This window comes from Plasmodium sp. gorilla clade G2 (assembly GCF_900097015.1).
Source record: "Plasmodium sp. gorilla clade G2 genome assembly, chromosome: 14".
Lineage (NCBI taxonomy): Eukaryota > Apicomplexa > Aconoidasida > Haemosporida > Plasmodiidae > Plasmodium > Plasmodium adleri (nom. inval.).
This window is the reverse complement of record NC_041706.1, coordinates 465,322-477,500: the sequence shown is the minus strand read 5'-3', so window position 1 is coordinate 477,500 and position 12,179 is coordinate 465,322. Positions and strand designations below refer to the sequence as shown.

The window sequence follows — 12,179 nt, the reverse complement described above, 5'->3', positions numbered from 1 at the left end:
ATATATTATATACATATATAATATATATAATATATTAGTTATATAAACATACAAAAAAATATTTTTTTTTTTTTTTTTTTTTGTAATATAATATTTCATTCGGCAAATATATAAACATATTTCTTCTTATATTAATAAAAAATATTTGATAATTACTATATATATTATATATGCATATTAGAATATACCCATATAAATATTATTGATACAAATGTAATTATTTTATATATATATATATTATATAATTATATAAACATTATCAAAATAATCATATTTGTAACGGGTTAAGTTTTTTTAAAAAATTATTATGAAATACAAATATAATTTTTATTTGTTTTTTCCTAAGAATATTTGATATGTATATAATTACAACAAAAAAAAAAAATAATAAACCAGCATATATATATATAAATATTTATTTATTTATAAGATACTTTCTTTTACTTTGTATATATATATATTTATATATTATTATTGTAAAAATATACAAGTATATTATATTTTATGTATATGTATTTTAAAATACAAATTGTAATTTTTTCATAGGGTGAAAGAAAATCTTTTTTTTTTTTTTTTTTTTTTCCTTTTAAATATTTTTATTGTATCCTCATGTATCTTCCATATATTATTTATTAAACATGAATTAATAATTAATAATTTATTTATTACCTTGTTTTTTTGAATTTCTTTTAATCATATGTCAGATAAAATAAAATAAAGCAAAAAATAAAAAATAAATATATATATATATATATATGTATATATCCATTTTTATAATATATGTGAAAATATTTTCATTTGTATTTTGTTAGATATTATAAGAAATAATATCTTTTAAGAAGTACACCTTAAAATAAAGAAGGAAAGAATAAGACTTGTAATATTCATAAAAAAAAAAAAAAAAAAAAATGAATGATGATAAGGTAACCTGAGTGGAAAAATAAATAAAATATAAATATATGCACATATATGTATACATTTATATGTTTATTTTATTTTATTTTATTTTATTTTTATTTTTTTTTTTTTTTATGACAGAAAGATTTTGTTGGTAGGGATTTATATCAGTTAATTAGAAATGCAAAAGATAAAATAAAAATCGATTACAAATTTTGGTACACGCAACCTGTTCCTAAAATAAATGACGAATTTGATGAGAATGTAAAAATAAAAATAAAAAAATATATAAATAAATATATATATATATATATATGTGTCAATATCTTTATGTTTACATATTATTTTATTTTTTATTTTCAAAATTTCCATTATGTAGGTTAACGAGCCATTCATAAGCGATAACAAAGTAGAAGATGTCAGAAAGGTAAGATAAACAAAAAAAATATACCAATATATATATATATATATATATATATATATATAGACTGAGAAGATAACAACGTTTATTTTTTTTTATTTTTTTTTATTTTTTTTTATTTTTTTTTATTTTTTTTTATTTTATTTTTATGTTTTATTTTTATATTTTTTTATTAACCGTAGGAGGAATATAAACTTCCGAATGGCTATGTGTGGTGCGTATGCGATATAAGAAACGAAAAAGATAGGAGCGATATTTACAACCTGTTGACAGATAATTATGTAGAGGATGACGATAATGTATTTCGATTTAATTATTCTTCTGAGTTTTTATTATGGGCTTTAAGTTCTCCCAATTATCAAAAAGATTGGCATATAGGTGTAAAATATGAGTCAACAAATAAATTGGTAGGATTTATAAGTGCTATACCTATTGATATGTGTGTAAATAAGAATGTAATAAAGATGGCTGAAGTGAATTTTTTATGTGTTCATAAATCATTAAGATCTAAAAGATTAGCTCCTGTTTTAATAAAAGAAATAACAAGAAGAATTAATTTACAAAATATATGGCAAGCTATATATACAGCAGGTGTTTATTTACCCAAGCCTGTTAGTACTGCTAGATATTTTCATAGATCAATAAATGTAAAGAAATTAATAGAAATAGGTTTTTCAAGTTTAAATACTAGATTAACTATGAGTAGAGCTATAAAATTATATAGAATTGATGATATATTAAATATAAAAAATTTAAGACCAATGAAAAAAAAAGATATTGATGCATTACAAATATTATTGAATGATCATTTAAAACAATATAATTTACATGCTATATTTTCAAAAGAAGATGTAGCCCACTGGTTTATGCCTATAGATCAAGTTATATATACATATGTAAATGAAGAAGATGGAAATATTAAAGATTTAATTTCTTTCTATTCATTACCATCAAAAGTTCTAGGAAATAATAAATATAATATATTAAATGCAGCATTCTCATTTTATAATATCACTACAACAACAACATTCAAAAATCTAATGCAAGATGCTATATGTCTAGCCAAAAGAAATAATTTTGATGTTTTTAATGCTCTAGAAGTAATGCAGAATTATTCTGTCTTTCAAGATCTCAAATTTGGAGAAGGAGATGGATCATTAAAATATTATTTATATAATTGGAAGTGTGCTTCATGTGACCCTTCAAAAATTGGTATTGTTTTATTATAATCTATATTTTATAACTATTATCTTATTATATTATTTTTTTTTAAATCATACTAATGTTATATATATATATATATATATATATTTATATAGTCTGAGGACTAAAATATATTAACATTCCCCAAAGAGGACGATGCTTTAATTATATGAGCAATTTTTAAAAAAAAAATATATATATATATATATATATATTATATGTATATTTTATAAATTTTTTAAAAATGAAAAAAATATTATTTCATATATATATATATATATATATATTTATTTATTTATTTATTTATAATGTTACAAAAAAAAAATGTGCAATCATTTCAATGTATATATTTTTAATAATTTTTTATTTACAATATGTTTATATTTCCATTAACACAATATTTTTGTATATGATTTTTAAGAATATGTTATTTTATAAAATCATTTTGATACATAAAATTATCCATGTCAATCTATTATTATATGTATATATGTTTATATTTATTTATTTTATTTTTTATTATTTTATTTTTTTTATTTTTTTGCTTATACCTTGTTTTGCTCCTTATAATTTTTATAAAAATTTATTAGCGATTCACTTGTTTGAGGTTTAATTTTTTTTAACACTTGAAGAAAATGTTTCTTACTTAATCCAATAAGGTGTTCCTTATGAAATGTATATTTATTTTCATTATGAGAAATATTATTTTGGGTATTAATAATTTGGTTTTTATTATTTTTTGTTGCTTTTAATGTTTGTCTTAAGGCACATATAGATGCCTCTCTACATATATTAACAATTTCTGCTCCACTATATTTCTTTGTTTTTTTTGCTAAGAGGTGACATAGATTTATAAATGGTGTATCTTTATGTTTATATAAAGTTGAATTATTATTTGTTTTTATTTTATTATTATTTTTATTAAATGTATAATTTTCAATATGATTATAAGAAGATGGTGTAATATTGTTGTTTGTTTGTTCATTTGAATTATTTGTATCATCAATATGTTGTATATGATCTACAATACATTCTCTTTTAATACTCTTATTGTTATGATGATTTATTGTATCTTTTTTCTTATCATATTGAATTAAATTATTAATTTTAAAAAATTTGAGATTTTTTTTTAATATAGAAAATCTGGAAGAATAATTTGGTAAGGGGACATAAATAATTCTATCAAAACGTCCTGGTCTCATTAATGCTGGATCAATTAAATCTGGTCTATTAGTTGCAGCAAGTATTATAACATTTAATCTATTTGTTATTCCATCAATTTCATTTAATAATTGACATAATACTCTATTTGATACAAAATTTTGATTGTTATTTCTATTAACAGCTATAGAATCTATTTCATCAAAAAATATAACACATGGATGATTTTCTCTAGCTTTTTTAAAAATATTTCTTATTCTTTTTTCAGATTCACCTACATATTTAGAAAATATTTCTGGGCCTTTAACACTTATAAAATTCATATGTATTTCACTTGCTATAGCTTTTGCAAATAAAGTTTTAGAACACCCTGGAGGACCATATAATAATATACCTTTAGGACTATCTATATTATATTTATCATATATATTTTTATATTTCTTTGGATATATTAAACATTCATTTATACATCTTTTTACAAATTTATAGCCTCCTATATCTTTAAATTTTGTTCTTGGTATATCTATATATAATTCTTTCATTCCTGATGGTTTTATATATTTTAATGCTTTCAATAAATGTTTATATTTTAAAGGACATAAATTATTTTTATTATAATCAATCAATGTATTATCATTACACATATTGTTTTGTATATCTCTTGAGGAATTATTATACAAATGATTTATGTTATTATTATTTTTTATATTTATATATTTATTTTCAGACGTATCATCTTCCATTTTATTTACACACCCCTTCCTTTCAATCGAATCTTTTAATGATACACCTGCTTGTTTCTTCTCAATATTGCTTGTATGATGTAAAGTATCAATATGTGATCTCTTAAATATATCACGTGAAATAATTTTATTTTCTTTTATGTTTAGAAACATAGAAATATTAATTAAAGAATTGAATATCCGAGCAAGTGAAGGATTGACATAGGTCTGCTAATGTATGTATTTTTTTTTTATTTATATTATTTTTTATTAAATTTAATTTCTTTTTAAAAATAGAGATTCTATCTTTTAAATTAGGGAGATTAACTTCAATTTCTTTATCAAATCTTCCACTTCTTCTTAAAGCTAGATCAATTTTATTAATATAATTTGTAGCACCTATAAGAATAGTATGTGTATCTTTTTTGATACCATCCATATTATTTTAATACCGATGTATATAAATTCATATTATTATTTTCTTCTCTAGTTTTACATAAGATTTCTATTTCATCAATAAAAATTATGCTACATTTTTTTTCTTCTTGATATCTTTTATGACATCTTAAAAATAATTCATTAATTTTATATCCAGTATTATTATGATCAATTAGATCTGTACTTTTTAATATTTCAATTTCTGGTATGTTAATAATATTATCACAATTATATGAATAATCATCATCATTATAATGAACATACTTTTTTGGATTATTATTTAATTCTTTTTGTTTTATTTTGTCTTGTTTAATCATATAAAATTTCTTTTTTAATAATAATAATTCCTCTTTTATTGATAAAGCAATATATGTTTTACCACACCCTGGAGGACCATGTAATAATATACCTTTATGTATATCAATATGATATTGATTATATATATGTTTATATATTAAAGGAATTAATATATAATAATATATATCTTCTTTAATTTTATTATATCCTCCTAATTTATTTAATCCTTTTTTTTCTTTTTTATTTATCATCATTTTTTTTAAATTCAAATTTTTCATATGATTGAATTTTATATTATTGTTTTTTTCTCCTTCATATTCATTTATAAAATATTTATCATCTACATTGTTTCTTATATCATCATTAGTTACAATAACAATTTTGGAATTATGATCAATAAAAGGTACTACCATATTGTTCTCACATAAATTGTTCTTATTTTGATTGGTATTTTGATTGGTATTTTGATTGTTATTTTTTTCTTGCTTATCTTGTTGACTTCCTTTTTCATCTTTCCTTTTATTTTTCATTTTTGTTTTCTTTTTATTGTTGTTGATTAGAATAATATGTTTAACTGTTATATAAGATTGGACACCTAATATACTTATTTTTAAAAAATTATTAACAAACAAACATGTATTTAATAAAGAAAGGTTAATATATTTTTCTAGGTTTTTACTTTTAATATTGCTCCAATATGATTGTAATATATCTATATTTTCATATTGATAACTTTTTAAATATTCATAAGATTTATTAAAGACTTCTTCAACATATAATTTAATTTCTTTAATAGGTATAAATAATTGAGGTTTTATTATATCCACTTTAAGTGTACATATTTTTTTATCATTATTACTTTGATCTTTACAATTTTTATTTTTATATTTTTCTTCTTTTTCTTTTATATCTATATTTAGACATCTAACTATATATTTATTAATATATAATCCATTATTTTCTAATTTTTTTTTTATATTCAATTCATTATAATTTTTAAAACAACATAATACAAAAAAATTTTGTACATTATTTGGTTCTTTCACTTTTTCTGTTTTTTCTTCATTATTTTTATTTATATTTATATTTCTAATATTATTTACATCTTCTTTTTCTTCTTCATTCTTTATTTCATGATAAATTATAGCGTTGCTGTTTTTTTCGATGTTCTGAATTTTTAAAAATTCATCTGAACAGTATACATTAAAATTACTAGAAATTATTTCATCATCTGCTTCATCATCATAAACATAAAAATTAATATTCATCTTGAATGTTGTGTATATATGTCTGTTTTTAAAATGTATATTTAAAAAAAAAAAAAGCGGAACAACATAATAATACTGATGACAAATGGGAATTCATAAAATATATAAACAAATAAATATATATATATATATATATATATATATATATATATATATATATTTTAATACTTATAAAAAAATATTATAAATTATGTTTATATGTATGCCAAATGAATATGACCTAACAACATGACATTATTTTATAAAACAAATTATTTAAAATATAATAAATATATATATATATATATATATATATATATATTTATTGTGGTATTATAATTATGCTTTATAATAATAAGAACAAATGACACATATTATAAAATACCTCTCAAGGGATATAAAGAATAAAAGATGCATATTCCACTCACAATTATATGGTCATTATAAAATGTTAATAAATATGTAAAAAAAAAACAAATAAATTATACATTATATATTAAAAAAAAATTATAAATTTATTTATTTGGATATGCATTAATATTTTTTTATATAATATATATTTATTCGGAGTATAACATATATGTGAATCCAAAAAAAAAAAAAAAATAATAATAATAAATAAATAGGTGGATATATATATATATATATATATATATATATATAACGTACATTTATTTAGATCATTATAAATATATATATATATATATATATATATATATATATATATATATATATGTTTAATATATATAATAATAATAAAATATATTGTGCCTAATATTATTATTATAATATATATACAAAATCTATATGTTATTTTTATAAGATCTATATTACATAATTTAAAAATAGCTTTTCAGTATTTTCCTTTATAAAATAATATATGTAAAAATTTAATGATTCATTATATATATATTATATATATTAATTATATTTATAGAATAAATTGATTAATAGAAATATGTTTAATAATTAAAAAGTAGAATATTAATTGATATAGAAAAGGAATAATTACTATATCAAAATATATATACATATATATATATTTTTATATATATATATTTTTATATATATATTTTTTTTTTTGTTTATATATTTTCCTTTCCATTTGTATGTAAAATATGGTGGAACAGGTTTCTTTTAGAGAGGTAAACAAAATAACAAGCGAGAATGAATGTGATTCAGATAGTCATAATGAAGGTGATAATATTGAAGATGCGAAAGCATCTGTTTTTATAAAATCTTCGATGATTCCAGAGAATACAGATGTAGTGAAAGGTCTAAATTTTGATAAAGAAGTAAAGTTACATGAATTTATAAATCAGTATAAATATATGGGATTCCAAGCAACTAACTTAGGTATTAGTATTGATGAAATTAATAAAATGATATATTATAAATATAAGGATGAAAATATAAAATCTGAAGAAACTAATAAAAAGAATAATAAAAATCAGAATAATGTTAATGATGATTGTATTAATAATGAAGAAAATAATTTATATAATTATGAAAATAAGAAAAAAAATTGTATTATTTGGTTATCATTTACTTCAAATATGATTTCTAGTGGATTAAGAGAAATATTTGTTTATCTAGCCAAAAATAAATTTATCGATGTTGTTGTGACAACTGCTGGAGGTATAGAGGAGGATATCATCAAATGCTTTTCTAATACATATATAGGAGATTTTAATTTAAATGGAAAAAAATTAAGAAAAAAAGGATGGAATAGAATAGGTAATTTAATTGTACCTAATGATAATTATTGTAAATTTGAAGATTGGCTTCAACCCATATTAAATAGATTGTTACATAAACAAAATGAAAAAAATGAACAACTATTTTTAAAAAAATTAGAAAAAAGAAATAAAAAATATAATAATATTAATAGGAACAATATGTGTGGGATGGAAAAGGATGACCATAATAAAAATCAATATAATGAATATCAAGAAAATTTTATAAAACAATCAAATATAAACACAAATAATATATCAAATAAAAATAACAATATAAATGATAATACAAATAATTATATACATAATTATAATAATGATTCTGATTCAGATGATGAAGATGACATGTATTATTTAAGTCCATCCGAATTTATTAACATCTTAGGAAAAGAAATTAATCATGAAAGCTCATTAATATATTGGTGTTATAAAAATGACATACCAATTTTTTGTCCAGGTTTAACAGATGGATCTTTAGGAGATAATTTATTTTTTCATAATTATGGAAGAAAAATTAAAAATAATTTAATTCTAGATATTGTTAAAGATATTAAAAAAATTAATTCACTTGCAATGAATTGCAATAAATCTGGTATTATTATTCTTGGAGGGGGATTACCCAAGCATCATGTATGTAATGCAAATTTAATGAGAAATGGTGCAGATTATGCTGTTTATGTTAATACTGCTAATGAATATGATGGAAGTGATAGTGGTGCTAATACAACTGAAGCTTTATCATGGGGAAAAATAAAATATGGACAAACAAATAATCATGTTAAAGTTTTTGGTGATGCAACTATTTTATTTCCTTTAATGGTTCTTAATTCCTTCTATTTATATGACCAAAACAGGAAAAAATGTCGCTGATTCTTTTTTTTTTTTTATAAAAAATAATTAACTAATACTAAAATTATGGGTATATATTGGCCCAATATTTTTATATAATATATATATATATATATATATATATATATATATGTATTTATTTTTTAATTTTAATATATATCTACTTTTTTGTATTATCTATATTTATGCATAATTAGAAATAAAAAAAAAAAAAAAATTAAAATTATTAAAATATTATATATTAATAAATTTTTTTAATACAACTTCATAGATATATATATATTTTTTTTTATGGTAAAACAAATTCATATTATAAATTACCAAAAATTTTAGTCTTTAAACAAATAAGATTTAATTATTGAGAAAAAACGTAGTCATATTATGTATATATATATATAATATTATGTAATGGGGGAAAATATTTAATTATTTAGGAAATATAAATTCTACTTAAGTAAACGAATATAATTAAGAATATATTTTGTCATATATATGTATATATATATGCATACATATTATATATATTACTATTCAAATTCAATACACATTAAAAACTAAAGACATAAAAATGGAAATTTAAAAAAAAAAAAAAAAAAAAAAAAAAAAAAAAAAATTATTTTGTGTTCTTCATATATATGTGTATATGTCAGAACTTTATAAATATTTACCAAATATGAATTAGCCAAATATACAGAAATGAAACCAATTTTTTTTTTTTTTTTTTTTTTGTCAAATATATATATATATATATATATATATATAATGCATTCTGTTTTATATAAAATTCTTAGAAACATTTTCTATGAACAATACTAGGCCCCGAATCTTCATATTCCTCTTTTGTTATCCACATTTGTTGGAATGTTGAAAGAGATGATAAGATTGATCCTCCTATCCATACAGAATATTTTCTTTCAGGTGGAGCAATAACCTTAATTTTCATTGAAGAAGGGGCTAAATTGGTCATTTCTTTTGTTAGTCTTTCTCCTATATTATTATACATGGTAGTACCCCCACTTAAAACAATATTATTATATAATTCTTTTCTTATATCAATATCACATTTCATAATACTTTGATAAGCTGTTATGTGTAATCCAGGACATTCTCTACCTATTAATGTTGGATTAAATAAGGCCTCTGGACATCTAAATCTTTCACTTCCTACAGTTATTAAATTTCCATCAGGCAATTCATATATTTCTTCTATTTCATCTGAATGTTCTTCAGATCGTTTTAGTTCTTCATCATAATCCATTGCAATGTAACATAATTTTTCTTTTATATCTCTAACTATTTCTCTTTCGGCTGTTGTCGTAAATGTATGACCCCTTTCTGTGAACAGTTTCATCATGTGATATGTCAAATCTCTTCCAGCCATGTCAATTCTGTTTATGGCATGGGGTAATACATATCCTTCGTATATTGGAACGGTATGGCTCACTCCATCTCCACTATCAAGAACGATACCTATAGGGAAAATTTAATGGCAAAAAATGATATAAAATAAAATGAAATGAAATGAAATAAAATTATATAAAATAAAATTACATAAAATATAGTATAACATAATGTAATAATAAAAAAAAAAAAAAAAAAATTTTTTTTTTTTCTCCATAAAATTTTTGACGATTTTTCAAAAACATTTTAGGTACTCAAATAAAGTCACAATATAAAATATATATATATATATTTTTTTTTTTTTAATAAAAATGCTTTAATTGTATACCTGTTGTTCTTCCTGATGCATATAAGGATAAGATGGCTTGTATACTGACATACATAGCTGGAACATCAAATGTCTCAAACATAATTTGAGTCATTTTTTCTCTATTAGTTTTAGGATTTAATGGAGCCTCAGTTAATAAGACTGGATGTTCTTCAGGTGAAACTCTTAATTCATTATAAAAAGTATGATGCCATATTTTTTCCATATCATCCCAATTTGTAACAATACCATGTTCTATTGGATATTTTAAAGTTAATATTCCTCTTTTATTTTGAGCTTCATCACCTACATAACATTCTTTTTGTTCCATACCTATCATAATGTTGGGCATCTTAGGTCTTCCAACAATTGATGGAAAGACACATTTTGGAGCGTCATCTCCAGCTAAACCAGATTTCACCATGCCACTTCCATTATCAACAACTAAAGCAACAGCTTCTTCAGACATCTAAACATAAAGAAATAGGACATAGAAGCATATATTATGTAAATTAAAATATATATATATATATATATATATATATATTCTTAAGGTTATATTATAATGACAATATAGAAAGGAAGATTAAATAATACATATATATATAATATAGGGAGAAATTTTATGTTTGTACATACCTTCTTTTATTTTATTTATAATATATATATATATATATATATATATATGTATGTATTTATTTATGTATGTATTTCCTTATAATAATATATTTATTTATAATCCTATTAATTTTATTATTTATTTTTTGCGTGTGTTTTTATCTATAAAAAAAAAAAAATGAGAAAAATATTAAATAAAAAATATACTATAATATTTATACCTTTTTATATAATTATATTTCTTCATAAATTTTATATATTAAACATATATATAATATATATATATATATATATATATATATATATATATATATATATTAAATTATCCATATATAAATTTTTTTTTTTTTTTTTTTTTTTTTTTTCATACTTTATGAATTAAGAGTACTTATTTAAGGAACTCTCTCTTTATTTTATATTATTTTATTTTATATATTTAATAATATTATCATTTAATCAAGAAATTATCGATATTTCAACAATATATATAATATATATATATATGGAAAAAAACGACGTCAATTATAATATATATAATATTTCAAGTCAATTATAGTCCTTTTTTTTAAAAATATAAAATAACAATTAAAAAGAATTATCTATAAGAACAATGGAAAGAAAATATATAAAGCTACAAAATTAAATAAATCATATAATAATAAAATTAATAATATAATAAATATATATATAATATATATGTACGAATGTATATATTTTTTTTTATTTATAATTTTCTCAATGGGATAATAAAATTCTTATTTAAAAAATAAATAAATATATATATATATATTATAATTATTTATATATATATATTATATAATATATGTACGTTATTTTTTAAATTCACGACACAAAGCGTACATATTATCACAGTTCCCACAT

The 12,179-nt window shown here is 19.2% G+C and overlaps 5 protein-coding genes across 5 annotated transcripts; 2 read left to right on the top strand and 3 right to left on the bottom strand.

Annotated features, from left to right (window-relative positions):
• Nucleotides 1–908: 908 nt before the first annotated feature.
• Nucleotides 909–2,547, top strand: PADL01_1412500 (glycylpeptide N-tetradecanoyltransferase, putative; the record flags this gene model as incomplete). The annotated part of the gene is made up of 4 exons (XM_028684402.1): nt 909–923; nt 1,039–1,161; nt 1,277–1,324; nt 1,501–2,547. 4 exons carry the CDS (start codon nt 909–911, stop codon nt 2,545–2,547), a joined length of 1,233 nt encoding a protein of 410 aa, XP_028540484.1.
• Nucleotides 2,548–3,066: 519 nt separating this feature from the next.
• On the bottom strand, nt 3,067–4,578 carry PADL01_1412400 (AAA family ATPase,putative; the record flags this gene model as incomplete). Its single annotated transcript, XM_028684401.1, has 1 exon — nt 3,067–4,578. The coding sequence occupies one exon, from the start codon at nt 4,576–4,578 to the stop codon at nt 3,067–3,069; it is 1,512 nt and encodes a 503-aa protein (XP_028540483.1).
• A 266-nt stretch (nt 4,579–4,844) lies between these two features.
• PADL01_1412300 (AAA family ATPase,putative) lies at nt 4,845–6,407 on the bottom strand (the record flags this gene model as incomplete). Its single annotated transcript, XM_028684400.1, has 1 exon — nt 4,845–6,407. One exon carries the CDS (start codon nt 6,405–6,407, stop codon nt 4,845–4,847), a length of 1,563 nt encoding a protein of 520 aa, XP_028540482.1.
• Nucleotides 6,408–7,504: 1,097 nt separating this feature from the next.
• PADL01_1412200 (deoxyhypusine synthase) lies at nt 7,505–8,992 on the top strand (the record flags this gene model as incomplete). The annotated part of the gene is made up of 1 exon (XM_028684399.1): nt 7,505–8,992. The coding sequence occupies one exon, from the start codon at nt 7,505–7,507 to the stop codon at nt 8,990–8,992; it is 1,488 nt and encodes a 495-aa protein (XP_028540481.1).
• A 766-nt stretch (nt 8,993–9,758) lies between these two features.
• Nucleotides 9,759–11,148, bottom strand: PADL01_1412100 (actin II; the record flags this gene model as incomplete). The annotated part of the gene is made up of 2 exons (XM_028684398.1): nt 9,759–10,441; nt 10,701–11,148. The coding sequence occupies 2 exons, from the start codon at nt 11,146–11,148 to the stop codon at nt 9,759–9,761; spliced, it is 1,131 nt and encodes a 376-aa protein (XP_028540480.1).
• Between the last annotated feature and the right edge of the window lie 1,031 nt (nt 11,149–12,179).